At 43.8% G+C, this 23,265-nt stretch overlaps 3 protein-coding genes across 4 annotated transcripts in view; 2 read left to right on the forward strand and 1 right to left on the reverse strand.

Moving 5' to 3' along the window:
* Positions 1-18,310, forward strand: LOC110530067 (UDP-N-acetylglucosamine transporter). 2 transcript variants are annotated; one of them, XM_021612860.3, is made up of 8 exons: positions 1-744; positions 9,764-10,034; positions 10,230-10,384; positions 10,535-10,657; positions 10,951-11,125; positions 14,055-14,173; positions 15,888-16,021; positions 16,349-18,310. In XM_021612860.3, the coding sequence occupies exons 2-8, from the start codon at positions 9,830-9,832 to the stop codon at positions 16,440-16,442; spliced, it is 1,005 nt and encodes a 334-aa protein (XP_021468535.1). In that variant the 5' UTR covers positions 1-744; positions 9,764-9,829; the 3' UTR covers positions 16,443-18,310. The 2 variants fall into 2 exon arrangements, with proteins under 2 accessions (XP_021468535.1, XP_021468534.1); XM_021612859.3 differs by lacking the exon at positions 1-744 and adding an exon at positions 5,658-5,808.
* On the reverse strand, positions 17,692-22,846 carry fam78ba (family with sequence similarity 78 member Ba). Its single transcript, XM_021612861.3, has 3 exons — positions 21,460-22,846; positions 20,798-21,077; positions 17,692-20,265 (listed from the first exon to the last, which is right to left on the reverse strand). The coding sequence occupies exons 1-3, from the start codon at positions 21,792-21,794 to the stop codon at positions 20,023-20,025; spliced, it is 858 nt and encodes a 285-aa protein (XP_021468536.1). The 5' UTR covers positions 21,795-22,846; the 3' UTR covers positions 17,692-20,022.
* cmpk1 (cytidine/uridine monophosphate kinase 1) overlaps positions 22,712-23,265 on the forward strand; it is a 6,572-nt gene continuing 6,018 nt past the window's right edge. The window contains exon 1 of the mRNA XM_021612862.3: positions 22,712-23,181. Coding sequence (XP_021468537.1) covers positions 23,038-23,181 — 144 coding nt within the window. The 5' untranslated portion in view covers positions 22,712-23,037. The remainder of the gene's footprint in view (positions 23,182-23,265) is intronic.

Below are 23,265 nucleotides of genomic sequence, written 5' to 3' on the forward strand. Positions count from 1 at the left end.
GTAATTGCGGTCAGCCAGCTGGTCAAACAGATGACTGAAATGAACGAGTCACTCCGAAAAACGAATCATGACTCTTGAGTCAGCAAAAAGAGTCGTTCAAAAAGAACGAGTCACTCGCGAACAGCACATCACTAGCATAACCGTGTGCGCGCTGAAATCTACATCCACCATATGACTTTTAACATTTCCCAACAACGGGCGAAATGGCGCGAAAAGGGTGTGTCCCTTGCTAGAGTTAGCAGCAGGCGGACAAGCAATATTCACCATCGTAGAACGGATGAAGCCTGACCTGGAATGTGACGCTAACTGAACCCGGCTAGCTTCATAAAAGCCTGAGTACATCTAGCTCGTTTCGCAGTATACCACTCTGGTGTCGCTTTTTATTTTAGTTTTTTTAAGGATAAAGTATTTTCAACCGACTTTACGTTTCCCCTGAAAAACGTATGAGGGAACTCCGCTCAGGCACAGAGTTTCTAAACCTCGGTTAGGGAAAAGTAAACTGAAACATGTTGATGGTTTGTGGAGGAAGGTTTCAGCCAGATGTACAAAGAGAAGTACTGAGAAAGAAACCCCACATTCCTGGAATGAACGTCTTGACATCAGCATCTCTGCCATTTAGACTATGTATTTCTGCCAGAAGTCTGTTAGACCAGTCGGAAGAGTGGGACAGTGAGAGAGAGAGAGTTATTTGAATAAATTGTCGTCATCATCAGTATTTCCCCCTGCTCACCTCTCCTACTACAGGTATGTTGCGACTCTATTCAAGTGTTTACTGTCATTCTAAACACGTGTATATGTCAAGATTCGCACGCCAGCAAGAAGCCTACTGTTGTATCTGCAACATGAGTACGGTTACATTGCACACAGTATCACGATTATTGTGGTTAGTCAGATTAATATCATAGTTGGTTTGAAACGTTTACATGCTTTGCAAGAAGGACGATTTCCATAATAACCCTGTTTACATGGACACATCTCAAATCAGGCTACCTGATGGGACTTACAAGGGGAATAGAAACAGGTATGGGTAGCGCCATCTTGAATTGCCATAATAAAGACTGATGTCAATGCATCAATTGGTAGGAGTGAGCAAATTGTGAGTTTTGGCATGGAGAATGAAACTGAATGCCGCCTTTACTCATAGACTGTAAAAAAAAATATGTATGAAGCCATCGAGGAAGTCACCCAATTGTTTCCTATTGGGATACTCAGTGGCCCATTTGAAGATCGGGAAGTGTCATTTTAGCATGTCACCATCTTGTTATATGAAGGAGTTTTTGGAATCATCACATGCTCAATTCTAGTTATAGGAAGTTATGTTGCAGGCCAGCTCAGTGCTCCCCCTCTCATTGAGTATCTCAAATTGGCCGACTGAGGTACTGCAGGCTGCCATTAGCAACTCAATTATTATTTGAACTGTTTAACAAAGTTTTATTTAACCTTTGTTTAACTTGGCAAGTCAGTTAAGAACAAATTCTTATTTACAATGACGGCCTAACTTAGTCTGTGTGTGATTTTAAAGTAATCGGTTCAAGGACATACATCTGGTGAAATAGAAGCAATTATTGTTACCATGATTGTGTTTGATGATTTGTTTTATATCCAAGAATATTGACCATGAAGATCACCATTTCCCCAATCACGATAATGGCGCATCTTGTTTTATGGAACAATGCCTGCAGTACCGCGGACTGCCTTCAACTTCAAATCTTCGTGGTGAGGGCGCAGTTGCTCTCCCCTGCCTTTACTTTCAAAATACAGTCATCCCTGTATGAAGCTTTTTGCATCATATGACGCAAAATATATCATAGGGGAATAAATTCTCTATTTTGAAAGTTACATACAACTTGATTGTTGACAAGCAAAACATTTTTGAACTACGTCAACAATGGACTAATAGTTTTGGGGTGGAATTTTTCTTTAAGGATTCCATCTTTAAATGGTGTACGACAAATGTAATTCCAAATAATAATAAGGTACAAGATTTCAATCACATTAAATATCTAAATACTTACAGTGCATTAGGAAAGTATTCAGACCCCTTCCCCCTTTCAAGATTTTGTTAGGTTACAGCCTTATCCTAAAATTGGTTAAATAAATGTTTTTCCTCATCAATCTACACACAATACTCTATAATGACAAAGCGAAAACAGGTTTTTAGACATTTTTACAAATGTATTAAAAATAATAAACAGAAATACCTTATTTACATAAGTATTCAGACCCTTTGCTATGACACTCGAAATTGAGCTCGGGTGTATCCTGTTTCCATTGATCATCCTTGAGATGTTTCTACAACGTGATTGAAGTCCACCTGTAGTAAATTCAGTTGATTGGACATGATTTGTCTTAATAAGTGTAAGAAGTTTGGAACCCCAAGACTCTTCCTAGAGCTGTCTGCCCGGCCTAACTGAGCAATTGGGGGAGAAGGACCTTGGTCAGGGAGGTGACCAAGAACCTGAAGGTCACTCTGACAGAGCTCCAGAGATCCTCTGTGGAGATGGGAGAACCTTCCAGAAAGACGACCATCTCTGCAGCACTCCACCAATCAGGCCTTTATGGAAGAGTGGCCAGACAGAAGCCACTCCTCAGTAAATGGCGAAAGGACTCCCAGACCATAGGAAACACGATTCTCTGGTCTGGTGAAGCATGGTGGTGGCAGCATCATGCTGTGGGGATGTTTTTCAGCGGTAGGGACTGGGATCAAGGGAAAGATGAACGGAGCAAAGTACAGAGAGACCCTTGATGAAAACCAACTCCAGAGCGCTCAGGATCTCAGACTGGGGGGAAGGTTCACCTTCCAACAGGACAACAACCCATAGCACACAGCCAAGACAACGCAGGAGTGGCTTCGGGGCAAGTCTCTGAATGTCCTTGAGTGGACCAGCCAGAGCCCGGACTTGAACCAGATCTAACATCTCTGTAGAGACCTGAAAATAGCTGTGTAACGACGTTCCCCATCCATCCTGACAGAGCATGAGAGGATCCGCAGAGGAGAATGGGAGAAACTCCCTAAATACAGGTGTGCCAAACTTGTAGCGTCATACCGAATAAGAATCTAGGCTGTAATCGCTGCCAAAGGTACTTCAGCAAAGTATTGAGAAAAGGGTCTGAATTCTTTTATTTAACCAGGCAAGTCAGTTAAGAACAAATTCTTATTTACAGTGACGGCCTAGGAACAGTGGGTTAACTGCCTTGTTTAGGGGCAGAACGACAGATTGTCAACTCAGGGATTTGATCTAGCAACCTTTCGCTTACTGGCCCAACACTCTAACCACCTGCCGACCTGAATACTTATGTAAATGTGATATTTCAGTTTATACATTTGCAAAAATTTCTAAAAACCTGTTTTTGCTTTGTCATTATAGGGTATTGTGTAGGTTGTTGAAATATATTTTTTTTCATCCATTTTAGAATAAGGCTGTAACGTAACAAAATGTGGAAAAAGTCAAGGGGTCTGAATATTTTCCGAATGCACTGTACTTCAAAATGTTTGAAAGAAATGAATATAGTATTTGAACCCAGGTCTGGTTCCTAAGAAGGCAGAGTGGTGTGTGTGTGTGTTAAGATGACTGTGTATGCATATGTGTGTGTGAAGGTCTGCTTTCTTGCAACCCAGTGCTTTGACATCCCTACACCCCTTCCCCCTCCCGTTCCCGGTATACACACACAGAGAGGGATTATGTGGCCACTCCCCACTAGCAGCAGCTGGAGAGTGTCTACATAATGAGGCCACTGTGTTGTTGCCTCGTCACCACTCTGCTCACTCACCGTTAGCCCGACTTGCTCTCTGCACCTACGTTACCTACTCACTAATATTAGAGCATGTACACATTTATTTTCCATTTTATGCTACAAAGTAGGCCTAACTAATATTTACTTGTGAAATTGCTGTTTCTCTCCCAGATGAAGTTCCAGTGGCTGTTGTGTGCAGTTAAACTGGAGATTACTTAGCCTACACAACTGGGCTTACTGTGAGTGAGAGTGAGACTTAACTGAGATGATTTACAAATAGTTGAGCACTCATTTCCATCGTTTGCATATACACTACATGGCCAAAAGTATGTGGATACGCCTTCATATTAGTTGCTCACAAGTGTATAAAATTGAGCACACAGCCATGCAATCTCCATAGTCAAACATTGGCAGTAGAATGGCCCGTACTGATGAGCTCATTGACTTTTTCAACATGGCAGCGGCATAGGATGCCACCTTTCCATCAAGTCAGTTCTTCAAATTTCTGCCATGCTAGTTCTGCCCCGGTCAACTGTAAGGGCTGGTATTGTGGAAACGTCTAGGATCACCAACGGCTCAGCCTTGAAGTGGTAGGCCACACAAGCTCACAGAACGTGGCCACCGAGTGCTGAAGAGCGTAGCGTGTGAAAATCGAGTTCCAAATTGCCTCTGGGAGCAACGTCAGCACAAGAACTGTTCGTCAGGAGCTTCCTGAAATTGATTTTCATGGCCGAGAAGCTGCACACAAGCCTAAGATCACCATGCGCAATGACAAGCATTGGTTGGTGTGGTGTAAAACTCGCCATCGTTGGACTGCTCCGGAGCAGTAGAAATGTGTTCTCTGGAGTGATGAGTCACGCTTCACCATCTGGCAGTCCAACGGCTGAATCTGGGATTGGCGGATGCCAGGAGAATGCTACCTGCCCAAATGCATAGTGCCAACTGTAAAGTTTGGTGGAGAAGGAATAATGGTCTGGGGTTCAGGCTAGGAATAATGGTTTCATGGTTCAGGCAAGGCCCCTTAGCTCCAGTGAAGGGGAAATAACGCTACAGCATACAATGACATTCTAGATGACCTGTGATTCCAACTTTGTGGCAAGTTTTGGGAAGGCCCTTTCCTGTTTCAGCATGACAATGCCCCCGTGCACAAAGCGAGTTCCATACAGAAATGGTTTGTCGAGATCGGTGGAAGAACTTGACTGGCTTGCACCGAGCCCTGACCTTAACCCTATCGAACACCTTTGGGTTGAATTGGAACGCCGACTGCAAACCAGGCCTAATCGCCCAACATCAGTGCCCGACCTCAGCAATGTTCCAACTAGTTCCATCTAGTGGAAAGCCTTCCTAGAAGAGTGGAGGCTGTTATCACAGCAAACGGGGGACCAACTCCATATTAATGCCCATGATTTTTGAATGAGATTTTCGAAGAGCAGGTGTCCACATACCTTTGGCCATGTAGTGTATCAGTGGTAACATTTTTGCCCTTAATAAGCTAACTCTACCACACACCCAAGACCGATTAGTGTAGGTTCTGATGGGAAATGCAAAACCTGAAAATCAACAAAAAGTCTATGCACACTTCCAGTCAGATGCACATTTATTTTAATGGTTGCTAAGCTTTCGGTCGGTCAACCTTCATCAGAGCATCACATTTTCCCCTTGAAATTAAGTTCCCTGAATGCACTCAAAAGAAACCCAACGCCTGACAATCTTGCTTGGTGACATTGTAGTGGTGGGTTGAGACAGGGGAGCCTGAAATAAACTAGGACTATGGGTAACAGAGTTAAAAACAGTGCCTGCCTGTGAGTGTGCTTACAGCTGGCCCAGTCAGCATGTGTAAACAACTTACAGTCCACGACCGGGGCCCTGCCCTTACAGGATTTTGACATAGCTCTTGCAACACCACTGAATATCCTTCTCCCATCCGGCTCACCAGTCACTGAGCGCTAAGCACATGGGAAGGAGTGGCAGCCTGCCTCTCTCCTCTGCTCAAATCTTTTCTCTAGCTGGCCAAGGTGACACAGCTGACTTTACCTCCAGGAGCCACGTTGCCTCCTCAGCCGTCCTTCTATGGTTTGTCTTGTTTTATTGATTGGGGGAAGGGAAGGGGGTTGACGGAGGGGTATTAGCTCAGGAGTGGATGTTCCTAGGTGAGGCCAACCGTAGCCTAAGGTTATGAGTTGCTCAGGAAAGGTTTGGGGCGTTTTTTTGTGGGACAAGTTATAGCTCAAGACACACCGGTAGGATTGTCAAACATTTGCCTGCCGACAGTACTCTTTTGTGTTCACACAGCAAAGACCTGAAGTCGTCAGCCACTCAGCCGTGTTAAAATACTCCAAACCAGAAGGTGGCAGTACCTTTGTTTGGCAATGCAAGTCTGTGTGTGTTGCTTATGTTCTTGATTCCAATATTAGCTATTGCAGAGAATTACCAGGGACTGAACAATACGATATTATTATGATACTTATGTGCCCGATACTATATGTATTGCGGTTCAATACTGTGTTTTTATTGCAATTCGATGTTCCAAATACATTGCTCACCAAATGTCTGCTGCAGAGGGATAAGAGAGAGCCAAGTTTTGATCATGAGTCATGGAAATAAGTGCTGAAAACAAATTGGCTCCCTGTTTAAAAAGAAGATTGAGAACAGGCTATGAAGGAAAAATACTGATCTTTTGGTTCAGGTACAGCCAACTAGCGCAAAAATAATATTTGGTATTGTCCATTCGATATATCGTCAAAAATAATATTTGATATTGTCCACACGATATATCGTCAAAAATAATATCCTGATATGTAACTGTATAGATCCCCCCCCCATCACAAATGTTAGCTAGCTGTGCTAATGTTGCTATTTTGTAGAAAGCCCATGTTGATCGTAGCCAGATGGCCACAGCTAGATGTCTACCTAGCAAGATGACAAAGAAACTATTTAATTCACTGTCACAGGAGTCGCTACAGCGCGATAGGACAAGGACATCCCTGCCGGCCAAACCCTCCCCTAACTCGGATGACGCTGGGCCAATTGTGCGTCACTTTTTGGGTCTCCCGGTCGTGGCAGGCACGGGTCTCGAACCAGCATCTGTAGCAATGCAGTTTGTACTACGATGCAGTGTCTTAACACCATGCCCAAACCGGCAACTTGATTTTGTCCCCCCACACCAAACGTGATCACGACACGCAGGTTGAAATATCAAAACAAACACTGAACCAATTATATTAATTTGTGGACAGGTTGAAAAGCAATTTAGCTTACTGTTGCTAGCTAATTTATCCAGGGATATATTGTTATTTTTTGTATTTTTTAATTTATTTTTTAATATTTTTTATTTTACCCCTTTTTCTCCCCAATTTCGTGGTATCCAATTGTTGTAGTAGCTTCTATCTTGTCTCATTGCTACAACTCCCGTACAGGCTCGGGAGAGACGAAGGCTGAATGTCATGCGTCCTCCGATACACAACCCAACCAGCCGTACTGCTTCTTAACACATCGCACATCCAACCCGGAAGCCAGCCGCACCAATGTGTCGGAGGCTACACCGTGCACCTGGCAACCTTGGCTAGCGCGCACTGCGCCCGGCCCGCCACAGGAGTCGCTGGTGCGCGATGAGACAAGGAGATCCCTACCGACCAATCCCTCCCTAACCCGGACGACGGACGACGCTAGGCCAATTGTGCGTCGCCCCACGGTTACGACCGGGCGCGAACCCAGGGACTCTGATGGCACAGCTGGCGCTGCAGTACAGCACCCTTAACCACTGCACCACCCGGGAGGCACGCAGATGCTCGTTGGCGTGCACAAGCAGTGTGGGTGCAATGATTGAATAACATGTGTACATTTATTTTGCAACGCTCGCGCACGCGACACGTCCAGTTTGGGTAGCGTGTTAGACCGCTGCATAAGAAATTCCATAAATTAACTTTTGATAAAGCACACCTGTTAATTTAAATGCATTCCAGGTAATTAACTGATGAAGCTGGTTGAGAGAATGCCAAGATTGTGCAAAGCTGTCGTCAAGGCAAAGGCTACTTGAAGAATCTAAAATCAAAAATATATTTGGATATGTTTAACACATTTTTTTTTGGTTACTACATGATTCAATATGTGTTATTTCATCGTTTTGATGTCTTCACTATTATTCTACAATGTAGAAAATAGTAAAAATAAAGAAAACCTGTTGAATGAGTAGGTGTGTCCAAACTTGACGTTGATGGAGATGTCATTTTCCTGGCACCACTCCCCCATCGTCACCATTGTACCAGGGCCCTTATTTGTCTTCTATAGGTTTGAGAGATTTTGCCTTGTTGTCTGTTACCAAAAACACATAATTTTTAGATTTTTTTTCAGGGAGGATAAAGAAAAGTTCAAATAAGTAACATGTAAAGGTAGACCTACCAAATAGTTATAGTATTTTTACTGATCATTTGGTTTATGATCTATGAAGTGATTTAAAACTTGTAATACAGAATGACCAAGAAATCGGTAACAGAATGACTGAATTGGCTACAATGGGAATTCATGGTAATTACAAATCGCCTTTGGTCACTTGCTACTGTCCTCCCTTCCATTGTAATACTGTTATGTTCAGCTCATAACTGTTCTCTTTCTCTTTCTGTTATGTGGTGGTCAAAGCAAGAGTGTGAGTCTGGACAACCCTTCCCCCCTTCTATCTTCTCTTTCCCCAGTTAATGTCACCTCTCCCGGCTCTTATTGACACCTACCCATGGCTCTTATTGACACCTACCCATGGCTCTTATTGACACCTACCCATGGCTCTTATTGACACCCCCCCCCCCCCTTTGTTTTATGTAACCACCCCTCTCACCCACTGAGCACCAACTGACAAAGGAAAAGTTGACATTTTGTCAGTCCAACTCTGAACCAATCATAGACATCCGTTTCCCAATTTTGGACAGCACAGTACTGTACTGAAATATGCTGTACTGTGATCTGTGAGACATATTTTCAATCTTAATTTGGAGTAGATATTTAGGAGTTTTTGGAAAACATGGTCACGTTAAAAACTGAGGGAGATTTGACCGTCATTCTGTTACCAAACTTCAGATCTGCATTGTTTTTGTCTAGTAAATGTGTTTGTGTAAAATGGTCAGTTGTATGGTTTAGCTTTGCTATCAACGGTTCTTGTTTGGCATACTTTTCTTGTAAAAAAAATAATCTTGAGTCTCAGTGTGTCATTCTGTTTCCGTGGAATTGCCCCGAAGTCTATCATTGTATTTATATAATTAAGTTCTAACTCTCAGTAGTTAGTAGTTGAATGACTGTCTTTTTTAGGCATTTGAACCACTGTACACAGGTGAGACTGAATGTTATAGTACTTACTATATGCATGTTTGAGTTGGCATGCCATGCATACTGGTATTTCAAGTATGCATGTGGTCTGTTTGTGTTTTGCTTACTCTGTTGTCATCGTCAAGCCAAACATAGCATGACAATTCCATAAGGAGTTGGAAAAAAGAGCAGAAACAGTCTGGCACCCAGGTTAGTCTGTCCTCCATTTCTAGTAGCAAGCTCTTTTTTTGGTGTTCACCATGTTTCTTGTGGGTTAGACTCCTGCACCATTAATGCATGTGTTTACTGTGTAAGGCCTAAATACAAGTGATTGTTCATCAACCCAAATTGCACAATGTTCCCTGCGAATATGTATTTGGCAGCTTGACTTCTCAGCAACATTTTTCTTTGGATATTGATGCATAAACCATACATACACCATACATTGATGCATAAACCAGTCAAATCAATCATTTGGTAGCACTTCTCGAAACGAACAACACAGCTTCGTAGTATTCCACCTAACTGCCTTAAACTCACTATAACATAAATTCGATTTTTGGTCATGCGTAAACAAAGAATATTTTCGAAATGCTATGAAAATTCGGAACTTTTATTTATAATGACCAAGGGATTGCGCGTGTTAAATAGCCGCCTTCCAGCCTAACCCAGCCTGTGTCCTCACTGTCCTGTATGTGTGTCCCACAGCCTGTCTCACTGTCCATCTCTCCCACAGCCTAACCCAGGGTTGACCCCTCTGGCCTCGCCCCCTGGCTCTGAGGAGTCGTCCTGCCACGTCTCCATGTCGTTGCCCTCAGCCTCCCAGTCGCGGCTGAAGTACGTGTCCCTGGGAGTGCTGGTGCTGCAGACCACCTCGTTGGTGCTCACCATGAGGTACTCGCGCACGCTGCTGGGCGAGGGGCCGCGCTACCTAGCCTCCTCAGCCGTGGTTTCGGCCGAGCTGCTCAAGATCCTCACCTGCCTGCTGCTCGTCTTCTACGACCACAGTGGGTATAGTGATCAATCTGGCTGTCCGGCCGCCTGGCTTTCTGTCTGTGACACAGTGAATGGATAAACAATGACAACACAGAAAATAGTATCTTTGTCTATCTATAGGATCTATGCTACAGTCTCTTTGTCTATCTATCTCGTTCTTAGTATTCAGTGTATGGGTGTTAAATCTCTGTTTCTCTTCCTGTCAGGCTTCAGTGTTCGGGCATTGAATCGTGTGCTGAATGAAGAGATTCTCAACAAGCCCATGGAGACGTTGAAGCTGGCCATCCCATCAGGCATCTACACACTCCAGAACAACCTGCTTTATGTCGCCCTGTCCAACCTGGATGCTGCTACCTACCAGGTGAGAGACGTGACGTACGCACGCTTGTGTGTAGCAACATGTATAAGGGGAACAAAAGTGGACCAAGAATGGCGCCCTGAGGGACTCCACACTGCATTTCTTGACCAGTTTTGACTGGCAGGAATTTAAATCGATATTGTCCCCAACCAGGTGACGTACCAGCTGAAAATCCTGACCACGGCCCTGTTCTCAGTGTCCATGCTGGGGAAGAGACTGGGGCTCTACCAGTGGCTATCTCTGCTCATCCTCATGACTGGTATCGCTCTCGTACAGGTGACAAGATTAAACACACCCGACAAGTCAATAACTTCTCATTCATACCAAATCTAATTGGTTGGTCTGTTTAGATGTGTTTTTGTCAGATTAGTCATGTATCTACATTAGGGAGGCGGAAGTCTAAACTTTCACAAGTTCACAGGTTTTTCCGAATTATTTGCATAAATCAGTGGTAACACGATCTCCATGAAAGGTTTCCAGGATTTTGCAACCATACTCCACATGTGCATCCTTGTTTGTGGATGTTACATACTGAATGTTGTTGATGTACTGTGTGTTTGTCTCCACAGTGGCCTACAGAGTCTTTGGGTGGACCATCTTCGAAGCCTCTGTCTGCAGGCTCCCAGTTAGTCGGTGTGATAGCCGTACTAATAGCCTGCTTCTCCAGTGGCTTCGCTGGAGTCTACTTTGAGAAGATCCTCAAAGAAACCAAACAGAGTGTATGGGTCCGCAACATCCAGTTAGGTCAGCATCACTGAAATCTGTGTGTGTGTGTCCTTGTGCGCTCGCGCACACACACACACAATCACCATATACGACCGCTGATACTATTTATAATATTTATCCTGCTGCTCAGTCACTTCTACCTCTGATTACATCTACATACTATAACTACCTCAACTATCACCAGTATCCTTGCACATTGATATTGGTACTGGTATTGACCTTGTATATAGTGTATATTCTCATTTTTTTCTTGTGTGTATTTTACCTGACTTAGTATTATTGATTCTATGCTCTTTTTGACACTTTTCGATATCGTTTTTTTATATTGAATACTGCATTGTTGAGTAAGAGCTTGCAAGTAAGCATTTCACTGTACTGTTTTTCACCTGCTGCATCTGGGTCAGATGATTTAGACCCTTTAAGGTTGCTGCTCCTATCATCGCAAAGCCTATCTCCAGTTCGTCCTTTATTTAAAGGGGGAGATCAAGCTGATCCTAAATGTTATAGCCCTATTTCTATTTTGCCCTGTGTATCAAAAGTGTTGGAAAAACTTGTCAATAATCAACTGACTGGCTTTCTTGATGTCGATAGTAACCTCTCGGGTATGCAATCTGGTTTCCGCTCAGATTATGGATGTGTCACTGCAACCTTAAAGGTCCTCAATGATGTCACCATTGCCCTTGATTCTAAGCAATATTGTGCTGCTATTTTTGTTGACTTGGCCAAAGCTTTTGATACGGTAGACCATTCCATTCTTGTGTGCCGGCTAAGGAGTATTGGTGTCTCTGACAGGACTTTGGCCTGGTTTGCTAACTACCTCTCTCAATGAGTGCAGTGTATAAAGTCAGAAAATCTGCTGTCTCAGCCACTGCCTGTCACCAAGGGAGTAGCCCAAGGCTCAATCCTAGGCCACATGCTCTTCTCAATTTATATCAACAACATAGCTCAGGCAGTAGGAAGCTCTCCATTTATATGCAGATGATAGTCTTATACTCAGCTGGCCCCTCCCCGGATTTTGTGTTAAATGCTCTACAACAAAGCTTTCTTAGTGTCCAACAGGCTTTCTCTACCCTTAACCTTGTTCTGAACACCTCCAAAACAAAGGTCATGTGGTTTGGTAAGAAGAATGCCCCTCTTCCCACAGGTGTTATTGCTACCTCTGAGGGTTTAGAGCTTGAGGTAGTCACCTCATACAAGTACTTGGGAGTATGGCTAGACGGTACACTGTCTTTCTCTCAGCACATATCAAAGCTGCAGGCTAAAGTTAAATCTCGACTTGGTTTCCTCTATCGTAATTGCTCCTCTTTCACCCAAGCTGCCAAACTAACCCTGATTCAGATGACCTTCCTACCCATGCTAGATTACGGAGACATCATTTATAGATTGGCAGGTAAGGATGCTCTCGAGCGGCTAGATGTTCTTTACCATTCGGCCATCAGATTTGCCACCAACGCTCCTTATAGGACACGTCACTGCACTCTGTAAACTGACTGTAAACTAGTCAAATCAAATTTTATTTGTCACATACACATGGTTAGCAGATGTTAATGTGAGTGTAGCGAAATGCATGTGCTTCTTGTTCCGACCATGCAGTAATATCTAACAAGTGATCTAACAATTTCACAACAACTACCTTATACACCCAAGTGTAAAGGAATGAATATGTACATAAAAATATATGGATGAGCGATAGCCGAACGGCATAGGCAAGATGCAATAGATGGTATAGAGTACAGTATTTAAATATGAGATGAGTAATGTAGGGTATGTAAACATTATATAAAGTGACTAGTGATACATTTAGTACATCAATTTTTCATTATTAAAGTGGCTAGAGATTTGAGTCAGTATATTGGCAGCAGCCACTCAATGTTCGTGACGGCTGTCTAACAGTCTGATGGCCTTGAGATAGAAGCTGTTTTTCAGTCTCTTGGTCCCAGCTTTGATGCACCTGTACTGACCTCACCTTCTGGATGATAGCAGGGTGAACAGGCAGTGGCTCGGGTGGTTGTTGTCCTTGATGTTTTTGGCCTTCCTTTGACATCTGGTGGTGTAGGTGTCCTGGAGGGCAGGTAGTTTGCCCCCGGTGATGCATTGTGCAGACCTCACTACCGTCTGGAGAGCCTTACTGTTGTAGGCGGAGCAGTTGCCGTACCAGGCGGCGATACAGCCCAACAGTATGCTCTCGATTGTGCATCTATAAAAGTTTGAGTGTTTTTGGTCACCTCTGTATACCTGTCGCAAGACCCACTGGTTGATGCTTATTTATAAAACCCTCTTAGGCCTCACTCCTCCCTCCTCCCTATCTGAGATATCTACTGCAGCCCTCATCCTCCACATACAACACCCGTTCTGCCAGTCACATTCTGTTAAAGGTCCCCAAAGCACAGACATCCCTGGGTTGCTCCTCTTCAATTCACTGCAGCTAGCGAACGAGCTGGAACGAACTGGAACGAGCTGCAACAAACACTCAAACTGGACAGTTTTATCTCAATCTCTTCATTCAAAGACTCAATCATGGACACTCTTACTGACAGTTGTGGCTGCTTTGTATGATGTATTGGTGTCTCTACCTTCTTGACCGTTTTGCTGTGGACTTTGCCCAGTAATGTTTGTACCATGTTTTTGTGCTGCTACAATGTTGTGTTGCTACCATGTTGTCATGTTGTGTTGCTACCATGCTGTGTTGTCATGTTTTGCTGCCTTATGTTGTTGTCTTAGGTCTCTCTTTATGTAGTGTTGTGTTGTCTCTCTTGTCGTGATGTGTGTTTTGTCCTATATTTTTTTAAATTTCATTTATTTTTAATCCCAGCCTCCGTCCCCACAGGAGGCCTTTTGGTAGGCCGTCATTGTAAATAAGAATTTGTTCGTTATATAAATAAATGCAAATAAAGTATCCTGTGCATTTGACAAATAAACTTTGATTTGATCTCCCTCCCTCTCCTAGGTTTGTTTGGTCTGGTGTTTGGTCTTATTGGAGTGTTTGTGTACGACGGAGAGCGAGTGAGGGAGTCCGGAGTGTTCCAAGGCTACAACTCACTCACCTGGACCGTTGTGGCCCTGCAGGTACTGTAAATATGCTTAAGTTATAGTTTCAAAAAGCGCATACATTTAATTATAACGTAGGCCAGGGGTCGACAATCTTTTTTTGTGTGGATTGACAATTTATCCTACAAATTTCTAACGATCTGCGTGCCAGTTATGATTTTCATATGTGCATTACAACTAATTGTGTATATTGAATATCTAATTGCCCGAATAATGGAAGAATTACATAGCTTGCTGAACAGAGGCACGCTGTCCATTAGCTCCATGGACTTCATCTTGGAACACAGATTCTCTTGGTGAGTGATGCAGTGGCATTTAACCACGGGGTGGCCAATCTTATCTTCAATCAGCTTTGCGAATCCTTTGTTTCCCCACCATAGCGGGGGCACCATTAGTTGTAATAGCGAATGTGTTTTTAATATCGACAACTTCTCTCAAAATGATCTGTGAAGGCTCTTGCTACGTCTTCTCCTTCAGTAGTACCATGCATGGGTTTAAGACAAAGCAGCTCCTCACGTACCTGCTCGGAGTCACAGTTTCTTGCAACAACTGTCAGACGTGGAATGTCATTCACATCCACACTCTCATCAAGAGCCACACTAATCACAGGTGGTATCTATTTAATACAACAACAAAAAACTCCCCAAATGGCTCAGGAGGCGAAGATCGAGTCGTATGTTCTCCGAGACATGACCCCCCCAATCGTGCTTCTTAATACCTGCCCGCTTAACCCGAAAGCCAGCCAAAACAATGTGTCGGAGGAAACGCAGTTCAACTGATGCCTGGGGTCAGCCTGCAAGCGCCCAGCCCGCCACTAGGAGTCGCTAGAGCGCTTGATTTTTGACTGCATGTAGATTTGTAAACACACTGCTTTGCTTTTCATACCTGGACACCGCCCTCGTGATTCCTTCTGCCTTGTCCCCCTCATCCTTGAAGTTTTCCCTCATGCCTCGTTTCAAAAGGACGTGGCACACTTAATGCCCAACAAACAAGTTTTACAACAGACCGGTCCTTCAGTTCAACGAATCCATATTCCTTTGTCCAAGAAGCAATACATTTTTCTTTGCTGATAACATTTTGTGCCCTGAACTTTTCAAAATAACTAAAGAAGGCTTGATAGTTGCTAGCTATGTGAAAATGAATCTCATCTTCAGCGCTGCCTTGGGATTTGAATTTGGCGGGAGAGGCGAGGTGGGTCGTCTTGCCTTGAACTAATAATATGAAACTCCTGCAAAATCATGAAAGCCCATTGGCTAATCAGGAATTACATAACTTGGGAACTACTACATTGCACTGAATACCAATGCAATATCAAAACCATTGCATTCAATTTCAAATATTTTCTCCAGTTAAAAAAATAAACTGGCAAAAATAAGTGACTGGGAAATAACGTCGCGTGCCAAGGCTGGCACGCTTGCCTTACGTTGCCGACCCCTGACGTAGGCCATACAAACCTGATATACTGTAAAGTGAGGTAAGCCAGCGTAAAAGGAAGTGAACTTCCTTATAAAAAATACCTTAACAACCTTTACTCTGCCTATTCTGACTATTCACTCTAGGTGTGTGTGCACACTTGTGTGTGTGTGTGAGAGAGAAAGCAAGAGTCAATGAGAAAGAGAGGCAAAGTAAGTGTATGTGTGTTCATGCATGAACGCCTATGTATTTTTATGTGTGACTGGTTGTGTGAAATTGTGTCTTCCATCAAACCCGTGTCCTTTTTGTGTGTTTCCAGGCTCTGGGAGGGTTGGTCATAGCAGCAGTCATTAAGTATGCAGACAACATCCTGAAGGGCTTCGCCACGTCACTCTCCATCATCCTGTCGACACTCATATCCTACTTCTGGTTGAAGGACTTCGACCCTACCAGGTACACACAAACAAACACACTTTCATAAATCATTTGGCCAGGTCCAGAGGTAAAATAGAGATGATAATAATAATAATAATAAGAAGAAGAATAAACGATACAAATCAAGGACATTTTCACACATACCTGTATTATCTAGATCCTGGAGCATTTGATACCCTGATCTGTGCTATGAAGCATATTTGAAACGCAAACAAATTTCCAGGACCAGAGTACCAGCAGTTGTTCAAGGCATCCGCACCAGGAAGCTGAATTCATATGTGAAAACGCCCTGATTATGCATTTCTGCCTATAGCTCTAACAACGTCTTCTTTCTCTCTCTCCCAGTGTGTTCTTCCTGGGAGCAATGCTGGTCATTGCTGCCACCTTCCTCTATGGCTATGAGGGCAAGAGGCCTGCCATCAACCACAGCAAAGTATAGAGGGTGTCCTCTCCACCACCCACCACCCCACAGCCCAGGAATCCCAAAGAAGAGACACACGGAGCAAGATGGAGGGAGGAATATGTTGCCAAGAAGTGGTGCTGAGCAATTAACCAAAATGTCGGTTATTTTTCCATTTTAAAACGACTAATTGACCGACCTTAGTTCAATTATTTGAATTTCATTCCATTTAATTTTTAATTTCTTTGCTCAATACACACATTGCGCTGCAGTTTCCATAGAGATAAATAAGACCATGCCAGAACTGTGCGATGTAGTAAGGAGTTGTAGTTTCCAACAGGCCAATGTTCTTCATAGTTTAGTGCAGAAAACGTGATAATTAACTACAAAGACCATAATTCATTGCGCGGCTAGTTGACTTGTCTGTTTCTTTTACGCCTGCAACGTAAGAGACAAGAGGGATGAGTGATCAAGAGTGCATACATCCGAGAGCAGTTGCTTCGTGAGGTATTGGTATTTAGCGGTCATAAAAGCATGCCTTATTTACTGTGAAGATCTACAAAATAGAGATTTGTCAGAGAGCATAGGCAGCAGCTCTATAGAGATGAGATGAGATGATGACTTGGAATGAAATAATAAAGTCATCAAATGAAACAAATGCAATATACACAACTAAAATATTTTATTAAAGTCATGTGAATAACTGATAGTTAATAAGCAGTAATGTGCAGTCACTACCATCATAGGACTTTTTTATTTTATTTTTATTTTGTAATATTCTGTGTTCCAGCATTCAACCCAGATAACATACCTGCTAAATATCTGTATGCAACCAATAACATTTGATTCGATGTAATGCATAGTGCATTTAATGTCATTTTTTTAATTTAAATTTTTCTTTGAAAATCTGAAACCAAAACGACCTCGAAAAGCAATAATCACTCAGAGCTACTGAGAAGGTCCGCGTAGTCAAGGAGGAGCAGAACTCCTGGGAAAGGAGTGTAGGCGGAAGGAGTCGTAAGATGTTTAATGTACACAACAACAGATGGGAGTCGCCTGGTTTCAAAACAAGGTTTTGATTGTCCAATACTGGTACTAGTCGTCAAGATGGAGGTCATAGCATTTCTAAAGCTCTTTATTGAAATTCGAAGCGCTTTACGTTGCATGGGGTTAGTAATGCAACCACACTCTCCCATAGTGACGCCATCAAGTTCTTGATCGAACAGGCTCATGAATGTGACTCCTCCACAGTTCACACTTGTATGCACGTCAAACACACACACACACACACGTCATGGAGCTGAAGCCACTATGATGCCTATGCAGGGCATATGAAGGGTTATGCTCACATGTGACCTCTCACCTCAGGGGTGATAGAGCCAAACTCACCAAAGCATGGAATCATAGGAAAATGGACTTTACAGGGAACAACGAGAATTCATCGACGAATCCAAGAATTCACTGCCAACGTTACTGTTTTTTGAATGTTCTATTTTTAAAAATATTTTATCATGTATTTGGGGAGTAGGGGAATGGGAATTTGTAGTATGAATGTATTTTAGGGGTACTGATGGTCAGTAAGGGGGAGGACATTTAAATGAATGTAATGCCTCACAGGTTACCGCCCCTCATTTGTTTTTGAGTGACAGCTCCACCTAGTGGGAGCGTTGGGTTGTAGCACATTTACTGCAGAGGGGAGGGGTTGAGACCAATGACTGTAGAGATACTGGATGTCCTTTTATTGGGGACAAGGAAGAAAAAGATTAAAGGAAGGAATGCTTTAAACTTGCTGCTCATTGTCCGGCCATTCAGATCCAAAGAATTACACATCCAGTTGCTGATGTTTTTATGCAAAAATGGCCTGTCGTGCAAGATAAAATGAATAAATGAAGTGATCAAATGTAAAATAAGGGTTTAAACTGATGTTTTGTATTGAAAGAGCTTGTATTGTGGATGTTGTTTCATCTAGTTATGAAATCCCAAAGCAGGATTGTTTGATGAGTAAGAGGTCATAAATTATTTGATGTTTCTCAACAACTGGGTCATGTTCATGAGGCACCAAATGGAACAAAATGGGCGGAAACAGGGACAGACAGCCCGAACTCGTCCAATAAGAAATGCGTTTTGTGTTGGAAAAACATTTTGCTGTGGTGTGCCCTAAGGAAGGCAATCCTGGTTCCTATCGAGTTGAGATCACTGAATATGTTTGGTACCAATTCAAAAGTTCATAAACTGTTCATATAATATATTTTTATTTCATTGTGTATCTAACATGGAAATAGCTTCCATCTTACACAAGAATGACAATTTGTGAATGTGGATAGAAAGAGACCCAATCAATGGCAGCTATTTTGGGGACACGACAAAGCCGTCATTGTGAATATTACCACCACCCTGTCTTTCCTGTTCATGTATCCTTCTATCTCTCTCGGTCAACAGTCCCTCTGTGTTTGCATAGTCTTGAAGTGGAGATGAGGGATTGGAGGCATGCAGAGAGGGGAGAAAATGATGGAGTGATGAAAGGGATGGACAGACAGATGGGAAGGTGACGACTGAAACTGGTGAGCAGCACAGATGGAGCATGAGTCTTGTGACATTGTGTCATATGGCAGGGGCCCCTCTGGATGAACCCGCTAGCCCAGGCTATTGCCTTGATAGTGTACTGTGGCGCTATGGCCCAATCCCAAAATCAACCCCTAGCCCCTAACACAAGGCACTTGGTGTAGATCTGAAACGATTGTATAGATAAGCAATATGGTTAGGGGCTAGCAGGTTGGATCGAGACATTGGACATTCATGTGTATGCATGTAGATACTCAACTCACACCAGAAAACCCACACCTTTTAAACCTTTCTATGTGAGTGCATAGACATGGCACATTTAAATGAGACCACAATCAGCCCATTTCATTTTAGACCTTTATACCAAGTAGGTGCTCTTAATACAATCTGATGGATGGTTGAGTTTATCTGTAAACTAACAGAAGATTCATATAATCTGATTTGCCTCATCATTTAAATATCTTAACAAAGTGTTCTTAAAGTGTTCTATGTTAAAGGCTGTTACGTCCATATTTGGCACGGAGGGAGTTTTCCAGCTTTCAGGATATCATGGCCAATGTAAGAAGTTCCATTCCATGTCCTAAGTGTGATCAGCTGATACAAAATACTATTCTTATTCCAGTCAAAGACCGTTTTCTCTCTCATGCAATAAGACCTACTGTACGATAGGTTCTGTGTTCAGTCCACCTCAGTAGAACTCCGATAGCTCTGTCCCTTTCTTTCCAAAGGCAGATAGATAGAACTCTAGTACAGCACTGTGGCCGTCCAAAAACAGTCGGACTCAATCAAACGCTGATGCAGTGCTGAGCCTGCCTCCGAAACCAGTCTAGCTCTATAGACTTCCGCTGTGTCAATTCCAATGCAGTCCAGTCCAGAGAAAATACCTCAACTTTTTCACGATTTCTATCATCCATTGAACCCTGACAGTAGGTGCGAGTGAAGAGCTGCAGCTGCCATGTTTGATAAGGGAACTTCCCTTATCAAATTTCCCTAATTTGGGCCACACTTCCTCATTACCATGAACTACTCACATTGTGTTTTCTCAGTCTTTACAACCTTATTTGGGCGGTATCACCACTAGGGGTGCCCCTCTGCGGGGCCTCCACATCAGCACTTGGGCGTCATTGGCATTGGGTCGTCCCAGGGCGTTGGGGGGTATTGGTTCCTGGTAGTTGAGAATATGGGGCTGCTCCTGGTGAGGACGTCCTACTAGGGAGGCCCGGGAGCCCAGGGGCATGTCAGGGTCCACGGCGATGTCCACCCGCATCCGCCACCGCACAGTCTGCAGCACGATGCGCTCCTGGATAGTCCGAAACATAATAGTGAAGTTAACTATTATAGCAACTTATATGTAATATGCTGCAACCCAAAGTGCTTTACAGTTAGCACTTGGAGCATTGCTTCACAATCTGTAGCCTACTTTGACCCCAAAGCTGTACATTTCTGTTCTTGTCCAGAATTAACACTGAGCGACAACAAAAAATGTACAGGGATTGTTCACTTCAAAATCACAGTTTGTCAGATGTTTTCAGACAAAAGTCAGACCTCAAGTATGTTGGGATGAGTCCACATTGCACACCATCCGTTGTGTCGCTCAAACTAGTTAGATGGGGCTAATCTTTACCATTCATTTGGGATTGAGGTACATATTGTTGGATCCACACAACAGATGGTGTGGGATGTGGATTTATCTTGAGATTAGACCACTTTAGAGGTCTGAAAACATCTGTCAAACTTAGATTTTTAAATGAACTATCCCTTTAAGATAAAAAACCATACAATTTAACAGAGCAGTTCACAAAATCCAAGAAAGTCCATCTTCTGAAGCCTACCTTGGTGACAGAGTTGATGGCAACCAACCAGGTGATGAAGCTCTGGTCTCGGGTGATGTGTGACAGCATTGGCGTGTTGCTGTTGCTGATGGGAACGGCCCAGGTCACACTGGGGTAGAAGTTGTCGTTCATGCTGACTGTGAGGTGCGACGGTTTGGACGTGGGACCCGTAAGGGTGACCGTCTCAGTGGTGTTGCCGTACCATGGGTAGCTGACCCCGTCCGAGTCGCTGATGGCCTTGACCCGGCCCTCACGGAGCTCTGGTAACTCCCAGCTGGACCTGGGGTAGTGGACATGTAGAATGTCTTTAGTAATACACAAAACAATACAACAGAACATGATACATGTGCAAAGACCTCACTTAATGGGACTCTGTTTTTATAGTAGGCCATGCACGGCTAGAATTTCACCGGCGCTCGAAATTCACCAAGGTCTACAACTGATACAAACAGACAATAATACAGCTCACATGTGACAGACTAGGATTGCCTGGCCAAGTGACTCAAGACTGTGTTAGCCCACTGAACTAAATCCTAGGCCAATACACTTAAGTGCTGTGGGCGTAGTGTGTGTGTGTGTCATAGAGAGAGAGTGTGTGTCAGAGATTGAATGAGTGGCACTTCGAGATGACTGATGGTGGATGACATCAACTCAGAACTTACATGCCAATGTCCCCATAAGTATTGTAGAACTCCATTTGTGTACAAGCCTGGATCCAACCCACCACCCAGGTCTCATTGCGGGGCACCGGAGGCATCACGATCCCTGCGGAGGCCCTGAAGTAAGGTGTCTTATACCGCAGCACTATGGGCGAGTTCTCCTCTATCACCGTTGGGCACTGGTCAATGGAGGCCGATACCTCGTAAACTACAATGTTCTCCCTTCTAATGCGAGGCTTGCAGGAGATGCTCTGGATACAGCCCATGGTGCTGGCAAGTAGCAGAGTAAGCAGAACCAGAGACGAAGGGAGAAGACGATACCTGACCAGTATGCACATCAGTCCCTCTCGGATTCCATCCAGCTTTTAAATCAATATCAATCTTTTCATTTACCCATCACTGATACGGTCAAATTACTGGGTTGAAGAAAACGAAATAGAGGCATCATTTCGAATACAGACATTGAGGCAACATTCGATATCAAATCAATACAGCAGCAGTTAAGCATTTTTCTGCACTGGGAAAACAGAACGTTAATGCAAGTGCGGTATGGAGAGTGAGTGTGGGGAAGGTACACTGAACAGCCCCCTGCAGCCTTCCCCGGTGTGACTGTTGTGTGCCGCACTGCCCTTGGTGCTTGTCCCCAGAAACTGCAATAGGTCCCCCTCCGGGATGCTGCTTACTCTCTGCGAGCCCGAAGTCCCACTTCCTTTTCGAGTCCACGCGTCCGGCTGCAGGTCGGTGCCCTTTGCACCTGCTCCTTCGACTCAGCGTTGTCATGTCAGTGGCGACAGGGCAGCAGGTGTGTCAATGGGGTTGTTCGGGTGCCTTTGTTTGGATGGCTTGCATAGCCCTGTTATCTGTACGGCGCCCTCAAATGAGATAGTCTTGGTCGTCACAACAAGAAGACGTTATACAATGGCTCATATCCTACCTAAAAACCGAAGATAGTATGCTAAGTATAGCCTATAGGCTATATAAATCAACGAAACGTGCGCGTGGCAGGCTATGGTGCCCTGTTGAGACAATAAATCGCCTTAGCGCTATTTCAACGTTTTCTTCATTCCATTCTTGAGATCAATGATAAGGGAAGCTCGCATCATGAATGGTGCATCATAAATGGTGAGATAACGCAACGAGAGATTCACAAACGTGCCCGCGACTAGGTGTAATACCCAGACGCCCAGACAACCCTAAAATGTTTTGGTGACACGAATCATCCATATATAATACCTCCGTCTCCCGATTGAGCATTATTGCTCAAACTCCCTCGCTTGGTAGAGCATCATTTCCTCGACAATGGTCGCTGTTCAGTTCGGCTAGGTGCTGATGCTGGGAGGATAAGACAGCGGCAACCACAGAGGGAGAGGCGTCATTAGACGCCTGTATTGAAAAGTTTACATCATGTGGGCGTGATTTACACCCCATGGACACTCCCCCATTTGTTGCCATTGGTTGGCCACGTCAAACGCGGAAGTGGTGTTGCTTTGGCGGACTTCCCACTGACACGCAACAACCGGGCATTAGATCTGTTCTTCATCGAACCGGGTTCACTTAGTGTATTGTTTGGTTTGTCGGTTTATGATTTTCCATTTATTGAGTAGGTTATCAGTGAAGGTGCCGAGCGTTGTGTACAGGGCCGCATTGATCATGAAGCCGCAGGTTGTGTTCGTGTTGGGAGGGCCTGGGGCGGGGAAAGGGACCCAGTGTGCCAGAATCGTTGAGGTAAGATGGCGAGAAAAGAACAATGAAAAGGACAAAGATAATTTGACAGGGCATTGAATTGTGTTGGGGGGGAAAACACTAACA

This window comes from Oncorhynchus mykiss, chromosome 8 (genome assembly GCF_057628025.1).
Source record: "Oncorhynchus mykiss isolate SJ-2025 chromosome 8, ASM5762802v1, whole genome shotgun sequence".
Taxonomy (NCBI): domain Eukaryota; kingdom Metazoa; phylum Chordata; class Actinopteri; order Salmoniformes; family Salmonidae; genus Oncorhynchus; species Oncorhynchus mykiss.

Excerpts from the sequence above, each read along its gene's own strand:
- LOC110530067 (XM_021612859.3), top strand. Across the intron at positions 10,658-10,950 it reads CTGGTATCGCTCTCGTACAG|TGGCCTACAGAGTCTTTGGG; the intron begins GTGACAAGATTA and ends TTGTCTCCACAG. Across the intron at positions 16,022-16,348 it reads AAGGACTTCGACCCTACCAG|TGTGTTCTTCCTGGGAGCAA; the intron begins GTACACACAAAC and ends TCTCTCTCCCAG.
- fam78ba (XM_021612861.3), bottom strand. The coding sequence starts at position 21,794 with ATGTGCATACTGGTCAGGTATCGTCTTCTCCCTTCGTCTCTGGTTCTG. Across the intron at positions 21,078-21,459 it reads ACTTATGGGGACATTGGCAT|GTCCAGCTGGGAGTTACCAG; the intron begins GTAAGTTCTGAG and ends CCACTACCCCAG. Across the intron at positions 20,266-20,797 it reads CCATCAACTCTGTCACCAAG|GAGCGCATCGTGCTGCAGAC; the intron begins GTAGGCTTCAGA and ends CGGACTATCCAG.